The 26,309-nt window shown below is 41.6% G+C and overlaps 1 protein-coding gene across 1 annotated transcript in view; it reads left to right on the forward strand.

Moving 5' to 3' along the window:
* Window positions 1–26,309, forward strand: part of UNC80 (unc-80 subunit of NALCN channel complex) — a 2,761,828-nt gene that overhangs the window by 659,991 nt on the left and 2,075,528 nt on the right. Inside the window, exon 16 of the mRNA XM_078680564.1 lies at window positions 13,153–13,301. Within this exon, the coding sequence (XP_078536690.1) occupies window positions 13,153–13,301 (149 nt within the window). The remainder of the gene's footprint in view (window positions 1–13,152; window positions 13,302–26,309) is intronic.

A 26,309-nucleotide genomic window follows, 5' to 3' on the forward strand; every position in this document is an offset into this window, starting at 1 on the left:
CAGTAAAGGGTTACTTGTCTGCCTTGTCGGCTTTCCTCTGTTTGCCAGACCAGCCATCTTTATTTAGGTCCCCCATTGTTGTGAGGTTCATTAAGGACCTCACCAATAGGTTTCCTCACACTACCTTCATTATACCTCAGTGGGATTTGAATTTAGTACTTACTTTCCTGATAGGTTCTCCTTTTAAGCCTCTTCATAGTTGCCAGTTAAGGCTTCTTACTTTCATGACAGTTTTTCTGATTGCCATCACCTCTGCCAGGAGGGTAAGTGAGTTTCAGGCTCTTAGTTTTAAACCTCCTTTTTTAACCATTCATGCAGATAAGATGGTTATCAGGACCAGGGCTGCTTTCCTGCCTAAGGTGGTTATTCCTTTCCATCTTGGACAGTCAATTACCTTACCTACCTTCCATCCTCCCCCTTCCAAAGAGGAGAGACTTCACCACCTGGACCCTAAGAGGGCAGTCAGCTTCTACCTTGACAGAACCAGGGACTTAAGACTGGATGACCAGCTCTATGTTGGTTATATTGGGAAGATGAAGGGCAAAGCTGTCCACAAACGAACACTCTCCAGGTGGATCATCTTGTGCATGAAGATCTGCTACGCCTCGGCTGAGAAAGAGCCACCTGAAGGTATTAGAGCTAATTCTACCAGAGCTCAGTCTGCTTTGGCTAGAGGTGTACCTGTGGTAGACATCTATAAGGTGGCAACTTGTCCTCCCTCCACACTTTCACGAAACATTACTGCTTAGATTTGCAGTTTAGGAGGGACCGCCATTTTGCACGTTCTGTGCTGCAAGATTTTTTGGTATAGGTAGGTGGACACCCTCCTACCGGAGAGGTATAGCTTGGGGATTCAATTCAAAAGGTGAGAAATCCACTGGCAGATGTATCCATCAGAAGAACAAGTTACTTACCTTTGCTAACGCTTTTTCTGGTGGATACAGTATCTACCTGTGGATTCTCACTGACCCACCCGCCTCCTCGTTGTCCACCTGCATATACCTAAAAAGTTCTTATTATTTGTCATTGTTCTATTTAATGCCCCGAAAAGGGTTGGGCTGCGTAACCATTACACAATATTTAGCAAGGTAGCTCAACAAGTCCGTGCCTGCCATAACTGCTATATACCTGTGTCACACTCCGATGCAGATAGAGTCCAGTAAGGAGAGAGCATCCATTGCTCCCCAGAGCTAGTCCATATTACAGTTGTATGAGTTGAGCTGGCCACTGTCTCAACGGGATTTGTGTTCCTCAGCTCCTCTCCACCTGTCCAGCCATTCGGCAGGAGTCTCTGGGAAGTAAAAGAACCGTGTTTTTCCGTCAGCTTCTACTCGGAGTCGGGACGGGAACAGCATTGCGTATTTTAGTGGAGTGAGGTACAGTGTAGTGACAGGCACTGGAATAGCTAGCTCGAGTTGGGCAGAGTGGCCTACCATACAGTGTCATGGCATAGAGTGGAGTATTTGTGAGTGGAATACCATAGAGTGTAGTGTTGTATAGTGGAGCAGGGTTTAGTATAGTGAGGTACACTGTAATGGCATACAGTGTAATAGCGTACCGTGGAGTGGCATACAGTGCAGTGTTGTATAGTAGGGTTTATTACAGTGGAATAGAGTAGTGTAGTGGTGTAGAGGGGAGTGGCGTAGATTGGCATAGCATACAGTGGAGTAGCGTACTGTGGAGTGCTGTGAACTGGCATAATGTTGAGTGTTACTGATATGCGGTGTAAGTGACATAGAGTAGAGTGGCACATAGTTGAATAGCGTAGAGTATAGTGGTGTAGAGTCGAGTGTCTTACAGTGGGATAGCATAAAGTATAGTACAGTAGAGTGGCTCAGCATAGAGTAGAGTGGCATAGAGTGTAATGCCTTTGAATGGAGTGATGCACAGTGTAATAGTGTACAGAGGATTGGCGTATACTGGAGTGGAGTACAATGGATTGGAGTACAATGGAGTGGTGTATTGAGAATAGCGTACACTGAAGTGGCATACATAGGAGTGGCATAGAGTGGAATAGCATGTAGTGTAGTGTCATGGAGTGGAGTTGCGTACAATGGAATAGCATACAGTGGAGAAGCGTAGATTGGAAAGGCGTAGTGTATTGTCGTACACTGGAGTCTCATAAAGTGGAGTGTTGTAGAGTATAGTAGCGTACAGTGTAGAGTGGAGTGGCATAGATTGGAGTTGGGTTGAGTGTGTGACGTACAATGGATTAGTGTAGAGTGGAGTGACGCATAGTGGAATGACACAGAGTGGAGTAGCGTAAAGTGTAATAGTGTAGAGTAGAGTGGCGTAGAGTGTAGTGGCAGAGAGTGGAGTGGAGTACAGTAGAGTGAAGTGATTGAAAGACAGGTAGCGTGAAAGTGTGTTAATGGATGTAGATGTAATGTGGCAAGAAAATAGATTATTTTGTGTAAATGGTGATTTTTGGTAGTATGTGTGAATAGTGTTAATGTTAAAGTTATCATGTTTTTCATATTTAGTTATATATTGTGCCGTGGTATATCCTGCCAAGTTTGATAAGGCTTTATGTGAGGAGCTAGTGGCTGTGTTTACCAAAGTAAGGCATGTCATTTTCAGCACATTTTTTATGCGTTCTGTGTTTCATTCTATCCTGGGTAAGGGTCTTAGATGTAGTTTTTATAGTTGTTCCTTACCTATTACCACTTTATTTCAGTTGTATTAGGTGGAGAAATGTATTTATTATATATTTTTACAGAAGTTTGGGGAGATCTGTACATTCAAAAATATAAAATGTAAGTAATGTGGTAAGTTTTTAGTACTACTGTGGCACTGTGTAGACTTTTTACTGAAGATTTAAATACGTTAAAAATCGAAAATACACTTTAGAGTACTACAGTATATTATACATTTTTTTAAATATGTATATTTTCTTAATTTATTTTAGGTATTGCGGTACTCCTAAGGCCGTGCTGTGGTACTTACCTATTCTCACTTTAATAAAGTGGTAATAGGTAAGGGAAAAATATCAAACGCAATAATTACCTACATCAAAGGGCAACACACCAAACACAGGCAAAGTGTACCTAAAAAAGCATAACTGCCTTAAATTGTTGTAAAGGCAGTCAGTAGCCAATCACAGAATGACTTGTTATTACTATGTTCCTTAGTACTTCCGCGAACTACAGTGAAATTTCACAAAAATACCATCACAACAGATATCACTAACTTAAACTGTCTTATAACTTAACAAATACTCACCCGGCTTACCAGTTGTACCAAAAAAGATCATCTGAGCACCATAATGTCTAAACCTGCCCCATTTTTTGAAAATACGTTCAGCCGTTTTCGCGCTACATGAGGTACAAAAGTCTATGAAAAATGCATTGGTGACTAAATGCGTTTTGGGACCCCCCCTTTTTATCTTTGCACCCCCTTAACTTTATTCCAGTATCCAGCACTCCACTGTATGGTACTCCACTGTATACCATTCCATTGTACAACACTGCACTCTACTCCACTCCACAGTATGCTATTACACTGTATGCCTTTTCAGTTTACCCCACAACATTATAATCTGCTCCACTCTACAACACTCCACTCTACGGTATTCCACTCTACAAATCTCCATCATGAGCCACTACACTGTATGCCGATCCACTCTACGCCACTCCAGTCTACGGTATGCCAATGCACGTTACTAAACTGTATATTACTCAAGTTTACCCCACTATACTCTACGCTACTCCACTGTATGCCACTCTATGTCTCTCCACTCTGTGTCATTCCACTGTACCTCACTCCACTGTACGCTATTCCGTTGTATTCCACTAGAGTATACGCCACTCCACTTTATGCCATGCCACTCTATGCTACTTCTCTGTACCTCACTCCACTGTATGCTATTCCGCTGTATGCCACTACAGTATACGCCATTGCACTCTACGCTATTCCAAAGAATGCCACTAAACTGTACCTCACTCCACTCCACACCAGCCCACTACACAACACTCCACTATACACCACTCAACTCTATGCCACTTCACTGTCTGCCACTCTACGCTATTCTACTGTACGACACTCTAGTATATGCCACTCCACTCGCCTACTATCCACTTTACAGTATTACACTGTACATCACTCAATTCTATGCCACTCCACTGAATGCTACTCCACTCTACACCAATCCACTCTAACTCTACTACATTCTGCCCTATTCCACTGTGCAACACTCCATTCGACGCCACTGTTGTGTACACTATTATGCTAAATGACACTACACTCTACTTCACTACACGCAACTTTATTCCACTCTTCACTACTCCACTATACGATACTCCACTCTACAGCACTCCACTCTGTGGTATTCCTCTCCACAATATTCCATCCTGCGCCACTACACTGTATGCCAATCCACTCTACGCCACTTCAGTCTACCCTATTCCACTGTGTTCCACCACAGTGTATGTCACTCAACTCCACGCAACTCTACCCTATGCTACTCTACTGTACACCACTCCAATCTATGCTATTACCCACCACGTCTCTCCACTCTATGCCACTCCACTGTAACCCATTCCGGTGTGCACTATTCGCTGTATACCACTACAGTATATGCCACTCCACTCTAAGCTAATCCAATGTATGCCACTAAACTGTACTTCATTACACTCTTTGCCAGCCTACTATACAACATTCCACTGTACACCACTCTACTCTACGCTATTCTACTGTACGACACTCCATGTGACACTATTGCATTCTACGACGCTCCATTCTATGCCACTCCACTGTACTATTTTCCAGTGTATGCAACAATCCACTGTACAGTATTACACTGTATATCAATCAATTCTACTCCACTGTATGTCACTCCACTCTACGCCAATCCACTCTACCCTACTGCAATCTACCCTATTCCACTGTGCGTTTCAGTTTTAATTTACACAATACCTTCAAAATATTATAACTCAGTCACCTATATACATAGTGCATTTAACTCGATAGCCACACTACATTAACTATAACTTGCCACTCTACCCTGCACTGTGTTCTCACAAAAGATATTATTTGCGGTGAAATAATATTATTTTAGATGGTATAACTGATTTAATATAAAAGGCTATAAGCAGTGCATGGAGAAGGCATGAGATTAGTTTATGTTTGCATTTAATGAGAATATTGCCAAGTGTCAAGCCTTGTTTCAACACCATGAGTTCCAAGCTTCATTTTGACTCGGAGTTAGGAGGAATAAAAGCTGAACTTTGAGATCCTGGGGCTGTGTCAGCGTGCAGGCTCAGAATGGATTGATGCACCTGTTTTTGCCAAAATAGAACCATCTGATGTACATAATAGGAAACAAAGAACAGTGGTTATCTCTTAATATTTCTGAGCTGTACTATCTATAGTTAATATGCTAACTAATACATTTCTGAGTTAGTGTTTGCACTGAAAGCAGTGCATTTTGTCCAAAACCAGCGCATTGACCTCTTCACATGACAAATGGTTGCTGAAAATGCTCCTGATATGGATCCTGATCTTCCTGTAAGAAGCAAATAACTTCTACAGACATGCTTTTCAGGCCATCACAATGTAAACTGAAGAATGGGACTGATAGTAGCAGTGCTTTATGGGAGCACGTTGAGTTTGTAGGCATCCTTATGCAATGTGATCTTTGTTGCTGCAATCCCGATACCTGATTTCAGAAAGCAAAGCTTTGTCACTCTCTCAATAAAGGAGGGTGGCATCGTGGAGGATAGTATTATGGAGGTGCTGCTTGCCCTGGGCTGCGACAATGATCCAAGTTCATCTGAGTGAATCTGCTCTCGACTATGTAGCCACATGTATTAAACAGTGAACTGAAGATATATGAGGAGAGCCATGCTCCCAAAACAGGAGTGTAGGTAAGTTCTAGGGTCCACAAACATTGCCGATGGTGACAAGGCATATGAAGTCACTTGTCATGGCCCAAGTGGTTTATAGTAGAGTATCAGCCACAAACATTGTGGATGGTGGCAAGGCATATGAAGTCACTTTTTCAAGGACCAAATGGTTCATAGTAGAGTATCAGTCACAGAAAGGTATTCAGGGCTAAGGGGTGCACTTATACTATTTGACACCAGACAGTGCCACACCATCAAAAATGCTGTATAATCCAATGAACTGAAAAGCAAACATTCCCTAAAATGGTTATAATCTATTTTACTGAACCCCATAAACTCTACATGTCGGATAAGGCAGGCCAGTATGCATGATTTACACTGCATCGCAAGGTTAAGTGAAAGAAGTCTCCTTTGGGACTTTGCCATCTGAAGCACTGCGGGGAGGGGACTTTAACCATTTTTTTTAGGAGTGCCAGTTTAAAGTGAACACCGGGTATATATCTGAAAAGTATTACGTGGAGCCTTAGGAAATAGCCAGTTCCCTAGCTGCCAGTTTTGCCTCTTGCCCTCCAGGGGGACCAGGTCTGCCTCCCATGCAATCCTTATTTCCCACATCCTATCTAAGGCATTGCGTAAAAGGCTCAATAAGCCTGTGATGTTTTCTATCCCCAGTGAGCTGATGTTTTTGCTTCTAATGGGCTGTATTCTGGAAGTTCCCTTGTTCCTTTCTGGTGCCTGGCTAATGCATGCCGCATTAATAATTAAAGAATGCTACACTTTGAGGATACAGCTTTCCTGAGTGTAATGAATTTGTTCAAGCAATTGTAAAATTGCCTCTAAAGGGTGTCAAAGAAAAATATGATCCTATCACTCAGGGTTCCTGCATCTCAGTAATGCATAATAAAAGAAATTACACCAATCTAGGGATTATAATTAAACATTAAATAAATAAATCATAAATATAAATACAATTTGAATGATTAAAAACATCCTAAAAAAGTTTTTTTAACTAAATAAATCCAAAATAGTGGTAAATCTACTCTTCCAAAATTCCTTTATCTGAAATTATGGCATCTGAAATTGTGGAGACGGGGAATTAGTAACATAAACCATACAACTCCTCGTTTCAGTAAGGCAAAGTGAGGCGAAAGTCTGCTGTAACAAACCAGGTTCTTATGGAATCCCGGCAAAGATTTTTAAGTTAAGATCTACACCTTCAAAGCCCTCGATTCTCCTGGAGAAGTGATAAAGGAAACATTGAAGACACACCGATTGGAACCGGAACTGTGTAAGACCGAGATAGTGGTCATTCACAAGCAGGGTTGAACTCAGACCTCTGCTCCTCTTACTGCACAACCTTTCTCCTGTATTTCAAAGTCAAAATAGTTGTGAAAGCCCTGGAAAACTGACTGTTGCCAGTAATTGTTTCCTTAGTCCGAATTGACCAGTCCAGATTTGTTCCAAGGCAGGCCACTCACATAACGTAAGGCTCCTTTACAGCGCTTGGATGGATAGTTTGGATGAACCAGCAGAAAACCTACTTCTGAGTTTAAGAAAACCTATGACTCTGTGGAATGGGACTACTTGTTCACTTTTATTATGAAAGATTAATATCTGTCCTAGTTTTATTACTTACAAAAACTCCTATCCTCTAATCGATCAAGTAGAGTGAGGGTCAGGCGAGAGACATCAAATAAATGCCTGATACAAAGGGGCACGAGACAAGGGTGCCCATTGTCACTGCTGCTATTTGCCATCGCAGTTGAATAGTTGGTGGAATTGTTCATGGTGGACACTCAGGTGAAGGGGTTTGTGTGGACTAGAGGTATGTCAGAGAGAGTAAATTGATATGCTCTCAATGTTCTGGTGTTGACTGACGTGCAGTAGTCCAGCCCAAGGGTCTTATTGATGTTTCACTTCTTAGAGCCACTACTGGATAGAATCTAAATATGCTCGCCCACAAAATTTGGAGTTGGTTCAAGAGCTACAGATGACCACTCCACCGGTTCTGATATCTGGGTGTTTATGTCACACGAGCTATTAAACGAGCATGGGCTAAAAATATCCAGCCAGCAATTGAAAAACTAATTGGGGGTATAAAGGTCCGGACCGCACTTCCTCTGTTGTTCGTGGGCAGGTCCACAATGTTTAATATGGTGGTTCAAACCTATCACCTTCAGAATATCTCTTTCAAAATACTGTATTCCTTATTTGGACAAATCAATCCATTTTATGGTGTTTCCTGTAGAATCGGGGATTCCTTTGGATAGCTCTAATTAAATATTTTAATTCTACCAATGAGGGAGGGATTGTGGCAGCAGATATTAAATCCTATTACAGAGCTTTCCAGTTGCTAATTATTAATGATTGGTGCTATGACAAGCACAAAGACTCGGCTTATGCTGTGGAAGAGGGAGTAATGTTGGGGGTGCCAGAGTTACATCTACTTTATAGTGGAACAATAGATCCCACACGCTCCAAAAGGGTATCAAAGATTTGGAAAAAGTCATACAAAGGTTTGGGATGGTATCAGAGCGTCACTAAAGAAAATTCATTGTCGGCTGGAAAAAGTTTAAAGGAGGTAGCGATATTCAAGGGATTTAGACAATGGAATAACATTGGGGTCTCTCATCTGGATGATGTGATTTCGGTAACCATGTTAAAGTACATTAAACTCCAAGAACAATATAATTTACACCACAGCCAAGTTTTTCAATACCTACAGTTGCAACATGGGATTACCCCCTATATATCGAGATCGGAAGATCTTCCTGAATTTAGTTCCTCAGAGGAAAAACTACTGTCAGGAGAATTAGGGGACCAGAAGATCAACCAAATTTTCCATTTTCTAGTTATCAACACAGCTGCATATTTTAACACATCACATCAAGCATGGTAACATGATTTGGCCCCTGTTTCTGATGAAGACTAGGGAGAAGCTAGAGCTTCCTCTTGTGAATTGTTCATCGCGTTGAAGTACAGATTGATTCAGGTAAAGATTTTGAACTGGGTATACTTACACAACACAAATTATAGAGGATTGATGCTGTGCCCTCTCTAATGTGTCATAGATGCACCTCGCAAGTTAAGGACCTATTTTACACAATATTGGGAAGAAGTGTAAACAGTCCCTATTATATTCAGTGTCAGCCCGGAAATTGCCAGTGGACACCAAATGCATTATTTAATATGTAAACATAGATATAACCAGTGCTTTCCAAACTTCATAGAAATATTTTGTGGGCAGTACCTCAGTGTGCCGGAAGATGCTGTTGTTTGGCTCTGCGCAGTGTCCTCCGTCCCACAGGTGACGTGCGGAATACCTAAATAGGTGCTACTCCAGTGCTCTGACATGTTCTTTTCTTTCTATGCCAGTCAGCACTAATCCGGAGAGAGCTACCCTAGTCATTTTTTGACTGTCATTTTTCTACTTTTTGTTGACATTTTTCAAGACATGTCTCCTGGAGTAGCAGGGATGTTAACAAGGAAGGCTGGATTCAAGTCCTGCTGCACCTGTTATAGGCAAATTTTGGTGACGGACCCTTACAGCGTCTGTCTCTGGTGCCTTGTGCTCAACCACAGCACCAAGATCTGCATTCCAAGAGGCAGCAATCAAGCTCCTTACCTCTCATTTTGCAATGCCACAACGTTCTTGATCCTGGTCAAGACAAAGGTTCTGGGATCGGTCGCAGAGCCATAGATCTTCGCCAAAGTTGTCCCACTCTGGTAAATCCAACAAAAAGAAGAGCAAGAAGTCAGAGAGGTCATCAATTTCACTACGTCCATCAAAGTTATCCAATGAGACGAGTGTCATCACTTGAGACGTGGCTCAGTGGTTGAGCCTGAGCCAGGTTAGTCTCCTTTCCTCCCTGAGTTTCAGGGACCCCTAGTAACCATATCATCATCGCATCCTATCCGTGGACGAAGTCAGGATGGAGCCATGTGACGCCGTCCCCTGGTGCGCAGAGGTACTGCTGACGATTTTCTGGATCAAGTCTGACACCTGGGGATATTCTAAGTTAAGGAATCTACGGCTAGGCTGTGCCTCTACCAAATACATCATTACCGAAGGTAAGTAACTCGTTCTTCACTTTAAATCTCGGCTCACCTTGCAGTCAGGGAAAGAAAGGTTAACACCAATCACCGTGTTAAAATAATAAGCAGTAATTTGTAATGAGAGTTAGCCTGATATTTGACCACTGTCTTTGAAGCACAGCAAATGTAGCAAGATAAATAAAAAATGTAAAGGTATCTTTACTTACTTTAGAAATCGTCTGGCAAACCTCCTATTGCTACTCACATTTTGAGAAACGTTGATCTACACACTAACACATTCAAGGTGGCATTGTTGTGGTTGGGTCTCTTGGTGGAAGGAAAATGACTCTCCCTTAGTAGAGGAATAAGACGAGGGGCACTGACCGATGCATGAGCATGGGAAAAGCAATCTATAGCACCAGAGGGTGCCTACAAAACATTACAAAATTTGGAAGACAAGGTGCAAGGAGCAAGGGATTGTGATAGATATGATTAGGCTTATGAATGCAAGACTAGATGATAAGATTTATAGGTACAGAACTCAGAAATAGAAAGTGATATGCAGGACTGGATTAATGAATGCTCTAATTCTCTGGCTTGGTTGTGGATTATTGCTGTCATGATTGTCACATGGTATGTATGGTTGGGGTGAGGTGGGCAAGGTTGATTACCCTTTTTTGTCTTTCCTTATGTCTTTTCTGCTTACACTGTTGACGCAAACTCAATAAAAATGTATTCTAAAAAAAAGGTTTTAATGCTATGATCTGGGTTAACGCTTAGAAGCAGAACTTAACGTGAGTGGGCCAGTAGGCCTCTACTCCTGTGGTTCAGACAAAACGGTCTGGTCACAACTACTGATTCATAAAACAGAGTATACTGCCACCACAGCTCTACTTGCTAAACCCATGCGAAGGACTGTAGTCCACTGTCAGTAAAATGAGGACATGCTGGGTGTACCCCTACAGCTCACAGGACCTCACTCATGTCAAGGCACAGGCGTAGGCCTTCACGCACATATAAGATTAGTGTGAGGCTGCCGCCAAAAAAAAAAAACAGGATACTAGATACTTGCAGTCAGGTGCTCAGGGCAGGGGAACACAACTGTACAACATGCAGGGGAGATACCCATCCCAGCAGATGCCCCTCCCAGACCTGGAACCTTACTCCATCATTGGACATGTCCAGTCTTGAATCAGCAACATTTTCGTTGTCTTCGAGGTGAGCCATTATTGTCCCAGCTCACTTGTCTGAAGGATCTGTCTATACTATGAAGAGCTGATTGTGGTCAGGGGCCTTCAGCATAGATGCATCTCAAAGTGCTGTCTTCAGGTCCTCAAAAGCTGTCTCTCACCCCTCTTTCCAAGTCACTTTCACGAGGTGCCTTTTGGATGTCACATCTATCAAAGGTGCCACTCTTGTCCCACAGTTAGCTGCAATGTTTCTGTAGTATTTCATGAGTCTTAGAAAGGCACTTACTTGTGTCTGGGTAGTTGGTACCTCCCACTTCAACACTAACTGAATGTTGGCATCCAACGGGTGAATCTTCCCAGCACCCACCTGATTCACAAGGTAGACTACAGTGCACTTACTTCCGCCATGGTACTTGATTGCCTTGACTAGGTATGTCAGATGGTCCTCCCATGAATTGCTGAACACTGCAGTGTCATCTAGGTAGGCAATGCAGAATTCTTCTAGCCCTAATACACTGTCCAGATTTAATCTCTGCTGGAGAACATAACATTTTCCCAGTTTCACTTGCACAACAGTAAACGAGACCATCTCAGCATTGTAGTGGTAATATTCAAGCAGCTCAGAAGACATTTTAACTCTCACGAAAGCTGCAGTCCAATCTCCTCTTTGATGGTCCTGATCAGAGGACCTTCTACAAGGTATTCTGTTTCATCATGATGATCCACTACAGACAATAATTTGGGATGCCTCTTTGCTGGGATGAGGAGCACCCATGGATCCCCTTCAAGCATAACCCATGTTAAAAAAAGAAGAGACAGTGTATTAATAACCCCAACATGGCAACGTTACTGGTGGTTTGCTGAATTTCTACAATCTTCTAACTTCTCAAAGTGTCTACATAAAAGGCTGCCATGCACATCCACTTTCCTGTTCAGTTTAAGGGACCTGATCCTACTTCCCAAAGTTACAATATTGAACAGGGCAGTCTAGCTCCTGAAAGTTTGCAACATAAACACTTAAATTTTTCATAACATTACATGGACATTTTAAAAGAGGCTAGATGTGCATCAACCAGGCTTCCTATGACTTCAAATTGAAGAGTTTCTGCATGTGGAGCATCCAGAAGAATGTCAGCACAACTGAATGACAGAAAGCGGTGCTCCCACATATCCCCGATTTGGTGAAATCTTGGCAGGTTCTTTTCAATAAAGATACTTCTTGCAACCTTCCTCACCTATAGAAAATGTTCTTCACAAACCTTTTTGTTCAGAGGTCCTGAGATAAAAGATTGTTTAGAAGAAATTAAGAAATGTTTTCCCCCAATAAGAGATTGTCTACTTCATAGGATCTTAATATAGTGATCTTGCAAGATTGATGTTCCCTCCATTGGAAACAACTTATATTGCTACTTTACAATAAATCTGCTTTCCTTGCAGCCATCAATTTTTCCACAAGGTGAGAGAGATTCAGGGTTATTGATGTAATTAACTGTAGGTAGGTTTTAATAAAGGCTTAGTTTTCATGAAAGTTTCTTCCTAAGATAGCATCAGATTCTCACATGAATCAATCTACTTTTCTTTCAATGTTTTCCAAACTCATTCTTCACCAGCATAGGGGTCTAAAAGGTCTTTGTATGTAAAAATATATTTTAACTTTATAAGGTATTGAACTTCAACAACCAGATCATATTATTAGCAATTTCAGGGAAATAGGTATAGGTTTAGGCTCTTTGAAAGTCTATTTCTTGCTTTCTGTAATATGTTAAAAAATGTTTTGCTTTATTTAGAGTTTGGCGGACATGGTACTTTGTCATAAAATTGGTGATGCCCCATCCTTTGTGTCAAAAGTGCATTATCATCAGTGGCACTTGTAATATGGAGGATAAGGACATCTGCCATGTTTATGACGTAGTCCTTTTAGATTGTTGTAGCTTGACTGATTTGAACCGGGGCTGTCTCTATTCTCATATATGTCCTAGGTAGACCTTCTTAATGGTATGCCACTCATCATGTAGATGCTTTTTTGACATCCCAGATTCTGCACCTCTGGTAATGATAATGAATGTTGTACCTTCATTTTCCAGACAGAGCTGGTTTTGGAAACAATTTTGCTACTATGGACAACAAGTCTACTGCACAGAGTGTAGAGGGCATCGTTGTCAGCTCCATGTTTAAGGCTTTGATCACACGTTGCGCTTCTACTACTCATGAGCTCCACAGCCCTGAAAACCTGGTAGGTGCCACTGCTGATTTTGTTTAAGCTGAGTAGGCTATGAACATGGCATTGTTAGTTACAAATGGATGATAACTTATTGTTTGCAGTGAAGGCATGTCACTGAACAGCATTGGTTAACCGATTTCCAATTAAGTTTCCAACTTGTTCATTTATTGCATGTGATTATTGTGAACTAACCAGTGATCATAAATTCTAAAGTGTTATTGGCAAAAAGGTTCATATGTCCTATTGTGCTTGATATGTAAGGGTAATTGTACATATTTATTTTTATAATTATGTTGTTAGTGTATTAGTTGATAAAGGTATGTATGGCCGTCAGGAATTCATGTATGTCATAATAGTGCAGCCTTTTGAAATTACCACCATTTGGGAATTGTTCCAGTCTTTACAACTCTCTCCATTCCATACAATTGAAACGCTGACAATTGTGGGCACTGTAATGGATTCTCTTTCAGCTTTTGATGACATCTATAACAATGGCCTAATACCTGCTATTGCTCTTTACTGCTCTGAGTCTATGCCTTCATCTATTGTATGTATTATGAGAGTCTGTCTCAGTCCTGGGAATGTACTCTCACAGCCTTCAAAAATTAAAAAAACAATGAACCTCTCCCCACTGGTTCTATATAGTCCTGTATGAAGTTAAAACTAGCCCCGGATCTGATAAAACTCAATGTCAAACACTTTAAGTTGTCAAATTTGAAGTCCATCTATCTCCTTCTGGTACGTAGAAAGCTTAATGAATAATTCAGCCATAAAAAAACCAGGCACTTCTGTCAGATAGTTGGAGCACATGATTCCTACAAGGCCAGTTTTCAGCCTAATTATAGTATGGAGACAGTCCTTTTTACCGTCTAAGACATCTCAGAGCTGAGGTGAATTTTCATTGTGTTGGTGCCTTGATTCTCTCAGATCTCTCAGTGGCATTCAGCATTGTTGAGAGCAGTTTCTTCTAGACCATCTGGCAACAGTAGGTGTTACTGACAAGGCTTTAGCCTGAGTTTAGTCTTTTTTGATAAACTAACCACTAACAAATATTTTGTCTTCATTTACCTTTGTTCAATGGAGCTGCGAATGGATATTCTCAGTCTCCTTGCCTTCTTAACGTTTATGTTGGACTACTGGCCAGCCTCATACATTCCTTTAGCTTCTGTTTTTACATATATGCCAAAGTGACCCAGTTTGTCATCCACCTTGATGAATCAGGGTTCTTGAATTATGTGTTCCAGTCATTTTTATTTGAGGCCTGAATATTGAATGGCCACCGGTTCAAACTAAACTCGAGCAAGACTGAAATGTTCATTGCTGACATTCATGTTTACATTTTGGTTTATATCTTCTGGACTCTTGAAACTGACTCTGTTTCAAGTACTGTCTCTCCTTTATGGATCCTCTGTATGATTTTTGGATGCGGCTCGTACTTTTAGCCCAGATCTCTGCTGTAGTGCTGAGTTGTTTTTACCATTTGCATCATACCAGTCTTGCAGTTTTTTGACAGAAAATATTTGTCCTTTTCGGCCTTTTTTCCTTTTAACTTAGATTACCTCAATTTCTTCTGCAGAGATTGCAGGATGTTCAAAATTTAGTGAACCAGATGATCACTTATGGTTTTTGGTTCAGTCACGTTAAACCTGACTCAGTAGCCCTTTATTGGCTTCATTACAAGGACTTTGTGCATAAAACGTAGCTTTCTTTATGAAAAGTGTCAGCTTTCAGAGGGAAGCATCTCTAACTCTACGTGGTCAGACGCTCCGCGCTGCCCGTCTCTGCAGTTATACTGTCCATTTGTTACCTTTTCAAAAAGTCCAGTGTTGAAAGACATTCTTTTTTTGTTTTGGAAGCAACAATGTGAGCTTCTCTGCCCTATCTTTCAGATACATTTCTACCAATCATATTTCCACCTACTCTCTTAAGACAAGGGACATGTCTATATGAGCACAAATTGACCCTTTAGGAGAAGTTGTACATTTATTTATCCATAGATACAAGAACATGTTTCATGTAGAAGTGCTTTAAAAGAGACATAAAGCATGGCATTTAAGGACTGTTGCTGCTTGTCAGTGCCAAGAGCTGATGATCTTAAAACTATAGGGGTTACGTTCGTTTCGGGGGCCCTGTAGGGCATGCAATATTTTTTTTTTAAAGAATTACCTTGCCACCAGTTTTGGAACTGCTAGTTACTCATGCAGATTTGGAAATACAACGCATCACGTCATTGCATTTTACTTTCACAGTTGTATTAATTCAACTTAATTTCAAACATCTTTTCATTTTTTTGAAGCATGAAAAGAATACACATTTCATTCATTTATACATTCCTCATGAATAAATGTTAATAAACACATAAAAAACTGGACAATTCAAAAACGTAAACATGACGACAATCAATTCAAATCTAACGATTAATTCAACCAATTACACCAGTCGGTGATTCAAACAATGCCTGTAAGTGCTATGACATTAAGTATTGTTCAGTTAGTTGAGCGCTTCAAACAGGTATACTGCGGGGACAACTTTCTCTGGAAGTGATTTGCTCTCGGGGTATATTTCATGTAGTGGCACCCTCTCTAGAGCTTCAATTAATGTGGATCCCTCGCAGGCAAAATATTAGCCTGCCGACGCGTTTCCAATTCCCCTCTGCCTCAGGGGATTATCATCAGGGCTTAGACCACGGTATAATCTAAATTAACAAATAATGAGATGTATAAATAACACACTGCATCACCCTTTCTTTCTCTGCAAGTAATAGGTAAAATGGGCACTAAGTTTATCTGGTACCTTATCTTCTTTGCTGAAATTCAATCTCCTAATAGTATCCTCTTAGACACCTGAACATGGGTAAATAAATTGTGTAAGTATGAGGTTTTGAGTCTGATCATTTTCAGCAGGTATGATTCATTTTTGTCTAAATATATGAGACTTACTGGAGTCTTCGTGTTTACTTGCGATGACTCCCACCTTGTAATCTTATTTGCAATTTAAATTGAGCCAAAATACTTCATTGAGGGCTTTACATTCCACCCTAAAATACAATTAAATCGTGGTCATTTAGACAACCATTATGAACCAATGTTAAAAGCACAGGACGAGCTTAATGTGGCCTCTCCCTTACTTGTGAATGTTGTAATCCTTTTTCAGGGGATTTCTGGCTCTTCTTAACAGGTTATGACTTCCTGATGGAACTGGAAGAATGGTAAGAAAGTCTGAATTACTTCACGGTATGTCACATTATCAAGCTTTTGGTGTTTCTATTCCTTCCTTCGTTCGCATGTGCAAATATTTTCAGATTAGGACTTTTCATCGTTGCGCATTTACATTAAATTGAGAAGCGCTTCAATGGTGCGCATATATTTAGCAATGCCCCTCCTGTCCGAATGTTTTGGACTCGCGCTTTTAGTTTGTAGTTACATCTTCTTTGCGGGTCATTAACCTCAAACAGTTCATCACATGGCTGCTTTTTTGCAATAGATGAAAACGTGCTTAAATGCTGTGCACATGTTTGCCAATAAACCTTAAAGCCAAACATTTGGAGCAGTTCTCCAGTTCTCCACACTTACATTTAGGCGATATTCTTCAAGCTTCACTTGGCAAATGGCATCTCTCCACAAACATTCATCACACGGGACTTGTGCTGACTCTGCTTATATGTTCTTCTTCCTGTTCCTTGTAGCAGGGTTTCTGGGACATGTAGTTTGATGAAGTTGTGATGAAACAATACCCGGTTTTTGGAATCTTCAAACGTTGCGCTTGTTCAGAATTGATTTGGTTCTGTCAGGTCATTCAGCCCATTGGTTGTGCAATGGAATTTAAGTATTAAATACGCTTCTTTTTTGGCCAACATGTTTTCCATATTTCCTCCACGCGTTTACAGGTTTACTGTAAAACGAATCAAACTTTGATACTTGTATCATTAGTTTCTAGCTGTGAACAGCAAATTTCATTTTCATTTGTGAATGATGCTTTGATTGATTTTGTGTGAAGAATGCCAGCTAACCCCCAAATTTGCTTGCAAGAGATTGATTTGACCACCCAGTCTCTTGTTTTCTTCAAGCTAGAGATGCATAAGTCTAATTCTTTCATTGGTATTCCCTATGCTTCAAGAAGCAATTACAAATCTATGGAAGCTCTCTTGATAGCTAATGGATAGTGTAATGGATTGAAACATAACTGCATATGTTAACAAAATGCAACACACATCAGAGGTAATAGTGCCTATGATGTCATCCATCAGTGGATTATCACCCCTAACCCACATCCCTGCAATGCAAAACAGCCCTGGTACCCATGTACAACAGTGCTTACAGAACAGGAATAGTGCTAGAGTAGACATTTGTGCTTCTGAATGGAAAACTCAAGGGCCTGCACAAATCAAGTGGGGCTGTAGAGTATAACCCAGCTACTTTCTGCAAGATCATTGTCACATGCATATTACACAACTTAGCAATGTCAAGTTCGCATTCGGGTGGCAGAACCTATTCCGTGGCTGGTAGCATACTGGTCCGATTTGAGAAACTGCAGTGCGCGCAGGCTTGTCCTTGCCCATTGTTCTCGAGAGAGAGAGGGCAACAGCCGTAGTATAAAGAAGGGCATTCACAATAGGTGCCCTGACGGTATTCCCTCGGCGCGGTTAGTCGGGTCAGGGCCTGGGAAATGGACATCTCCTCCAACTTGTCCCTCCCAGGGCAACTTGCCGCTCACATCCCAGTTTGCCAATACCTTGGCCCTAGGAACACTGGTCATGCAGCAACAAACCTGGTGCCTGGGCCGCATCTCGCATGGTGCTCTCACTAAGTTCTCATAAGAGCCGGCAGTCTCAAGGGGAAGGGTAAAAGTGTACTAGTGACTACAATTTCTCCCTCAGGAGCATCTCTAGGGTCCTGGACTTCAGGCGGTACAGGTATGGCAGGTATCAAGATGTATTTTCCTTTTAAGTCCTCCACTGTATTATGTATCCCTCAAGGAAAAGGCATTCAGCTATATTGTTTCTACCCAGTGCAGGGGCGGAGGGGAGATGCCGCCAAAGGTCTCAGTGCAATCAATCACTTGCTGTTTGGCTCACATGCAGACATTGATCAGATGTAGGCAGGGGTTCACAAGTATGGCCACACCTGCCTTACACAACCAAAAGTGCATCAGCAAATTCAACCTGAGGGGCCCAGGGGCCCATGAAGGGTCATATTCTCCACCAGTCAGTCTCTCCACAGCCAACAAGGGGTGGGCCCTGTTACTGTTCTTTACAGTGTCCTCTTACTACGCTCTGAGGGACAAGCCAGGGTCCATCCGGTCCTCTAAGAGCCAACAGCTCTACGACCGCCCCATTTTCAAGGCTATAGAGAACAGATTTTCTGGGTCTCTCACCACTGTGGGGAAGACCTTGGTGGGCCTGCCCTGCCAACCGCCCACGCCACCCAGTATAATGGAGCAGCGCGGTCGCAATTAACCGGGGAGGGGCAGCCTCCACCGCATGGCCCAGATAGGCAGAGAGACAAGCAGGCCCATGTCCGTAAGCTCCGATGCAGCACTGGAGGGCAAGGGGGCCTGGCTGCAGATCCAGCTCCTACCACCCGATTCCGGTGGTCACCCGGCGATTCCTCTCTGTATCTCAGGGCGGGGAGAGTGGTGCAGGTCCCGCTTCACTTCACCTCCAGGGGCCTGGCCTCCGCAGCTCACCCGAAAGCCTCACCTCGGCTGCACTCCTATCTAGTTGACTACTCTCAGGCCGGTGGTGGAGCAAGCGAGAGGGCCGGGCTGGTCATTTGCTGCCTCCTGCGGAACTGAGCCACACCAGGCCTCTGGCATAGCAAATCCGAAGCACCTGGTAATGGCTGGGGGACGGGACGAACCACAAGCGAGGCCTCTGATTACAGCTGTCTCCACAGCCAACTAATCAGGAGTCGTCTCAACCCCCGTCAGTGCAGAGGACGATCGGTCAGTGACTCAGTCGTGTCCTCTGGTCACTGTGTTCTTCAGCTTGCATGCCTGTTTTCACGGTTGCGGCCCCTTGGGAGGAGGTGAAGCCTGTTCAGTGTGCCGCCATGCTGGGCTGGAGAATGTGGCGGGTTTCACCACGACCTAGGCCGACTGCCATCGCCTTCAAACTTTCTCTTTTGGCCCACCGAGGTCAGGAACAGTAGTGCTGCAGCCAGAGGGAGACCTTGGGGCCTGATATCAGCAGAGATGTGAGTGGATAATGACGGGTCCATAGCACTCTTAGAGTGCGAACAACATCCAGACGCTCTTGGCCATGACCCCATAAAGACCTCTTTAATCACTTACTTGGGAGGCTCTTCTTTTCTTTTCTGTTTTTTTTTTATTTTATTTTCATTTTGTTATGAGCAATTCAAGAAAAACAAAAACAAAAGCAGATCTATAGCCTTCATCTTGTACTGTGGACTTGTACAGCATTCAACGTCTCATGGTATATACTAAAACATTGTGGTACATCTACCATTTACATTGTGAGTAGTGGTCCATCCTAACTTGTTGCACTTGAGCACTGCCAGCCCAATATCTCTCGCCCCCACATGTTGCTTTCCACATTGCCTTCAAATAACTAGCCCCTCTTGTACTTATATTACTGATATTACAATTCTCTACCAGCCTGGAACCCTCAGTCACTCACAGTTTAGCCAATCCCTGAGCTATTTTGGCTTTCTGTAGTGATTTCAGCCGTGGCTCTGCATGCTAGGTATGATTGGTATGGCTCCCAAATATTCTTAGGTCTACACCGTGTTGGTATGAGAGCGTTGTAGTTATCAGAGTGAGTATTACAATAAGATAGGTCGGTGCACCATTCTGTGCGTGTAGGCACCGGCTCTCTCATCCATCTCATTGCTAACCTTCTTTTTGCTATCAGAATTCCTAGAGCAATCAGTTGCCTGATGCTTTTGGGTATTGCCTTGACATAACCCAGCACTACTACAAGTGGTGTCCTGGGTATGTGTGTTTCTGTCATAGCCTGTAACGCCCCATAACTTATGACCAGTATTTTTGTATTGCTAGACAAGTCCACGCTTAATGAGCAAAATCCGCCCCAGCTCTGCCGCATCGGTCACAATTATCGTCCACTCTCAGCCCAAACCTGTGTAGTCTGGCAGGTGTATGGTATACTCTTTGTAAACATTTGAAATGAATGAGGCGATGTCTGGCATTCTGAGATATAGTTTTATTATTGGCTCAGCAGTACAAACACTGTTCCTCAGTTATGTCTATTCCTAGTTCGGTACGCCAGTCCTGTAGGGTTTTGGCCTGTAAGAGGCTATTATCTATTCTGGCAAGTGAGTACAATGCCGATATTGTCCTATTCAGGGAGCGTGATTGTAATAGATATGTTAGTATAGCGTATTCCGGTGGCTCCTGTAAAGTATATCCGAAAACTTTATGCAGCGCGTGTCTTGCCCTATAAAAATGGTAACTCTCGAGCTACTGATGTAGTGTCCTTTAATTGGTCCCATGTCTTAAACACCCCCTCCTTGAAGAAGTCATCCATTGTGATTATTTTTAACTTGTGCATTGTGTGAATAAGTGCCTTATTACTGTGATTCTTCAGTCATTCACATCGTTCACATCATTCTATAGGCATTTTTGGGGAATAAAGCAAGTTGCGCGGGGTGTCAATGGGTTTGTGCTTCTCCCCACGCTACTCCTGCTTGCATGTTGGCTGGTGGGAGAAGCACGTTCTCGACACTGGTGGCAATACATTGTCCACTATTTGCGTTATATAGATGACGTGTGCATTATCTGGAAAAGTTCAACTGATGAGGCTATGGCATTTGTTCATGATATCAACAGTAATGACCTTAATCTCAAATTCACGGCTACCGTTAATGATAGTTTGGCAGATTTTTGGGATGTACAACTATACATTAAACAAAACACGCTACATACTAGGCTTCATAGGAAATCCGCGGCGGGCAATTCCATCCTTCATGCCCAAAGTGCACACCCCATACATACCATCAATAGCATTCCATACAGAGAATTTATTCGCATCCGTCGGATATGCAGCAGCACTGTAACAGCTGATGCTTGTTTAGCAGAATCTGTTCAAAGACTTTGCAATAGGAGTTACAAGAGTAAAGTTTTAGATCAAGCCCTAGCAAAAGCCAAACTTCGTACTCGGGACGAATTATTGTGGCCTTATCACCACCTTTTGCACCCAAGAAAGAGCCATTCGTCGCATTATTTGCGATGAATGGCCCATTGTCTTAACTGACAATATCTTGGGTCCCATTATGCCCAGACAGCCAGCGATTACATTCAGAAGGGCACCTTCCATGCGTGATGCCCTAAATAGACCTAGGCCTGAGGTCCCAGTTAAGAAAACATGGCTCTGTAAAATGGGTTTCTTTAAATACACGTCATGTCGTGCTTGCACTTTTGCCAAAAACGGTACCCACTATACAACAGCTTTTAGTGAGGACAGAATTGCTATTCAAGAGTATCTAACATGCAGGTCTGAATTTGTGATATACAAACTCAAATGTACCTGCAATCTTGAATATATCGACAGCACCAAGTTCCCCGTATATAAGCGCATTTTGCAGCACATAAGGGCCATCGTGAATTCAGACAACAATTATCCGGTGGCAAGACATTTCAAGTCCATCCATAATAATCAATTAAAGAATCTTGAATTCACTGTCTTGAGTTCAGTCCCTAACCCCCTGATGGGGGGGCAATCGTGAAAAGCTTCTAAGACAGAAGGAAACCCATTTTATTTTATCCCTCGAAACTAGAGTCCTGAATGGACTCAATATAACTGAGGATTTACATAATTTCCTATATGGTTTGCCTCTTCTTAGGTCTAACTGTATCTTTCTAACGTAATGAGGATCATCTTTATATAAGTCCTAATTCTGCATAGCAGTTATTTTCCCTTATGAAATTGTTGATTTTTGAGTATACACGCATACATATATATATGCCACTATGTATGACCAAGTTAAGTCTCTGTGAACATTTGTGATAAAATAAATTTTGAACATATTAGGAAGGTTGTTTCCATCTTAGCCTCCAAATCTGCAGCTACTGATCGATAACATTTTATGCACTATTTTTGCACATATCTTATTCACCTTATGGCACATAAGCACTTTAGACTATATAACTGATGCCATTTAATAATCTATATATAATGAAGTTTTGGAAAAATACATTTTTGGGTCAACCAAAAACCACTCCAGTTTACAAACTAATCATTGTTCAGGTCCACGACATTTCTTATTCTTGCCTTGTTTCTCTTTGCATGTTTGACTAATTCCACCATTACATAATTCTAGAATGGTCCGGTTGTCTTTCTGCAAAAAACTTTCAAAGGTGGCATTTGCACTTTTTGGAACATTTGGAGTTAAATATCCTTTTAGATTGTATATGTTGAAATTGATATACTTTCTGATTTTAAAAGACATCCTTATTTGGTTCGCTAATTTTTACTTGGTCTTGTCTAGATGGAACTTAACATAGGCACTTGTCGCTATCATCTTATTCTATGCATTTGAATTTCAGATGTCGGTGGTTTATCCCCTTCTACTGTGGAGGGGTTGTTTGACATGACACTTGTCGAAAAGTCTCATATTTACTGTGGTTAACTGTTTTTCCTGAAACAAGTTTATTGTTATGTATATAACCCTTCTGTATTTACAAGAACATATATATTCTTGAAGATCTAAGTATTGCACTGTGACACTTTATGTCAAAATTCAAAATAAGCTTTATTTGATTTTTAGTTTGCAAAATCATAAAAACACATGTTAAAACATTTTTAAAAGAGATCTGTATAGTTTAAAAGACATAAAAAGGATAAAAATACAGATGTAGACTATATACGGGGCTATGAGTCTTCAGTCATAACTGCGGGTGGATGAATTCATTTAGACAAGCTGAATGTTAGGATAGGAGGATCCTAAACATATGTACATAGGCACTTCAAACATTTTTCTGATCTGATTGTATTTTACACTGTTTATATGTAAACATATCATATTCCTGAGGCAAACACAATGGGTAGAGGGGAGAAAACAGGATACAGCACATATATCACATAGTGTTCCTAAAACTAATAAGTGTCTTTAAATAGGAGGAAACTGCTTTTATGACATATTCAGATTCCAATTGTTTTAATTTAAGGAATGCCGCTCTTATGCCCCATTTTGTGAAAATCGGTTTCAGAAAACTTTTCCTGGGAATCTCATAGAATTTGCAAAACAAAATGCAGTAGACATTAGATTGATGGGATGAGTCATCATACGGGCATTTTACCAGGTCTTTAGACCAGTCGTTGCATTCTGGGAATGTTACCATTCGGAAATAAGTATCAATACGAAACCTAGTCAGCAACATTTGGGAATAACAGTTTAGTTCTAATAGTAGATAAGGCTGGATCCCTACATGGGTAATAAGTAACTGATTTTCCATAACGGTATGTTTACCCTTTTCCAGTGACCACCTTTTGTTATCCAGATGTTCCAGGATCAATTTTTTAAGGGTACTTCTAGGTACAAATAGTTGTGCAAAGGAGCAGCGATGAACAAAAAAAAATTCATTAAATATGGACGTGAACATTTAAAAAGAACTGATGTGCATCACCCACTGGAGGGTATGAAAACATTGTTATGTTACACACTACAAGTTCCAGCATGCAGTGCAAATATCCCATCAAGGCGGCCACAAGAGGCTAAAAAACTATAAGTGCTAGCATTTGAAGTGTGGTGTGAAGAAGCCAAAGGCTTCACCTTCGAAAAAGGTCAAAGCATGACCGAAACGCGTCAGGATTGCCTAGAGACATCATTGTTATCAAATAAAGGGATTTACCTTCATCGCAGGTGTGCGGCTTGTTTTCTTTCCGTGAGGAGAGAGTTGGAGGATGTATTTCGGCTTGGTACCGCCGAGAGCGACGCACCGCCAGAAAGCGCGCTTTGGCTGCCCGAAACTGAACCGTTGCTGTTGGCTCGTGAAAACGTATAGGGTCTAGCAGAGTGCCGCCGAAGACTAGCTTCGGCATGGTCCTCCAGCAAACTCGAAAATAGTTGTGCAAGGGAGCAGCGATGAACGAAAAAAGAATTCATTAAATATGGACTTGAACATTTAAAAAGAACTGATGTGCATCACCCACTGGAGGGTATGAAAACATTGTTATGTTACACACTACAAGTTCCAGCATGCAGTGCAAATATCCCATCAAGGCGGCCACAAGAGGCTAAAAAACTATAAGTGCTAGCATTTGCAGTGTGGTGTGAAGATGCCAAAGGCTTCACCTTCGAAAAAGGTCAAAGCATGACCGAAACGCGTCAGGATTGCCTAGAGACATCATTGTTATCAAATAAAGGGATTTACCTTCATCGCAGGTGTGCGGCTCGTTTTCTTTCTGTGAGGAGAGAGTTGGAGGATATATATATATATATATACACATATATATATTTATTTATATATATATATACACATACATACATACATATATGTATACACACATATATATATATATATATATATATATATATATATATATATATATATATATATATACTAGATACATCAACTTAGCTCTTTGGATGTGCACCTCACTCATTAACACATCACAAAGAAAACACCTCCAATGATCAAAGTCACTGGCCACACATCACAAGGGCAATAATCAGAGCTCAAACACCTCAAATGACCACAGCCACTGGAACCACGCATCACAATGGCACTAGTCAGAAACAAGTCACCTCACCCAATCATTCACTCAACGTCATTGCCAGTTTTCGCTGGGGGGACCGTTTACAGCTGGCTTGGACTCTCGACCTGGACTCAAGTTGCGTGTGTCTTACAGCAGTACGTCTACTCTGTAAGTGATCACCTAAACTCAGCTGTCAACAAACTTCAGCTTTATAGTCTCAAAACTCACATTAGAAGGTTCGAGAATTTCCTCCCTGCACCAAAGGAATCTTACTAGGACTGGCCAGCTTCCAAGCAAGCATTCCGTGGCAGGAAGGAGTTCCCACGTTCCCTCTACAGTCTTGCATGTTCCTTTATCTTGAAGAAGTTCACGAAAGCCTTCCAGGGTACATTAAACAATCTCTCACAAAACAATCCTTGAATGTGATTAACCCAAACAACTTGCAAGCGTGGCTGTGTACGCAGATAAAGCTTAAGACAGGCAGAGTCAGAATTCAGAATGACATGAGGCCATGTCAAAGCCAATAGTAAGAACTACATAATACTTATATATGTGCAAGACAATGCATATTTGTGCACCACTGCTTATAGCATCACATACTGCATCTCTCAATGTACAACAAAGTGCAAGATTAAAACCTTTAATAGAAACAAGGCATGTGCAGGACGTCGTACATTCAGGCTAGAGTAAAATAACAACTAAAAATAATGGTAGTCCAAGGTCATCACAGGGTGTCAGACCACAGGAGTGCCTCTAGCACTACACTTGGATGAAAGCTGGGCCTTTGCTATTGATGATCAAAGGATGATGCACATGAGTCTTAGAAGTTGACTGTCTTTCAATAGGTAGCCACTCAAGAGATTCTAGCACTGGAAAGATGTGCTCATGTAGACCTGAGGTCTCTAACAAGTTGCTCAGGGTTACAACTAGCCCACAAACACCCTTAAAGTAGCTATCTGAGGTGAAGTCAAGCCCAATACCTTATTCAGAGAATCTTTGTAAATTAAAGAAAACAGCACTGCTCCTCTCAAGACCATTACAGTGACGGCCAGACAAAACAATGACATGGCCTCATGATAACATTCAAAATCACACTTTATCAGCGTATGGGGTCTGCCATTTGACTATGTGTCTCCAATATCAATCTAGCTAAATCAGAAGGAAATTGGCCATGTTGTAGGCTCTGCTTTGTCAGTCACACCATGCCTGTTGACAATTGGCCATGAAGGGTAAGGGGGCATGGAAAAAGGATCTTGGAGACCATGGGCCAGATGTAGGTAATTATATTTTACCGATTCATAAATACCGAATTTTACCGATTCGGTATTTATGAATCGGTAAAATAG

This window comes from Lissotriton helveticus, chromosome 3_1, assembly GCF_964261635.1.
Source record: "Lissotriton helveticus chromosome 3_1, aLisHel1.1, whole genome shotgun sequence".
NCBI classification, from domain to species: domain Eukaryota; kingdom Metazoa; phylum Chordata; class Amphibia; order Caudata; family Salamandridae; genus Lissotriton; species Lissotriton helveticus.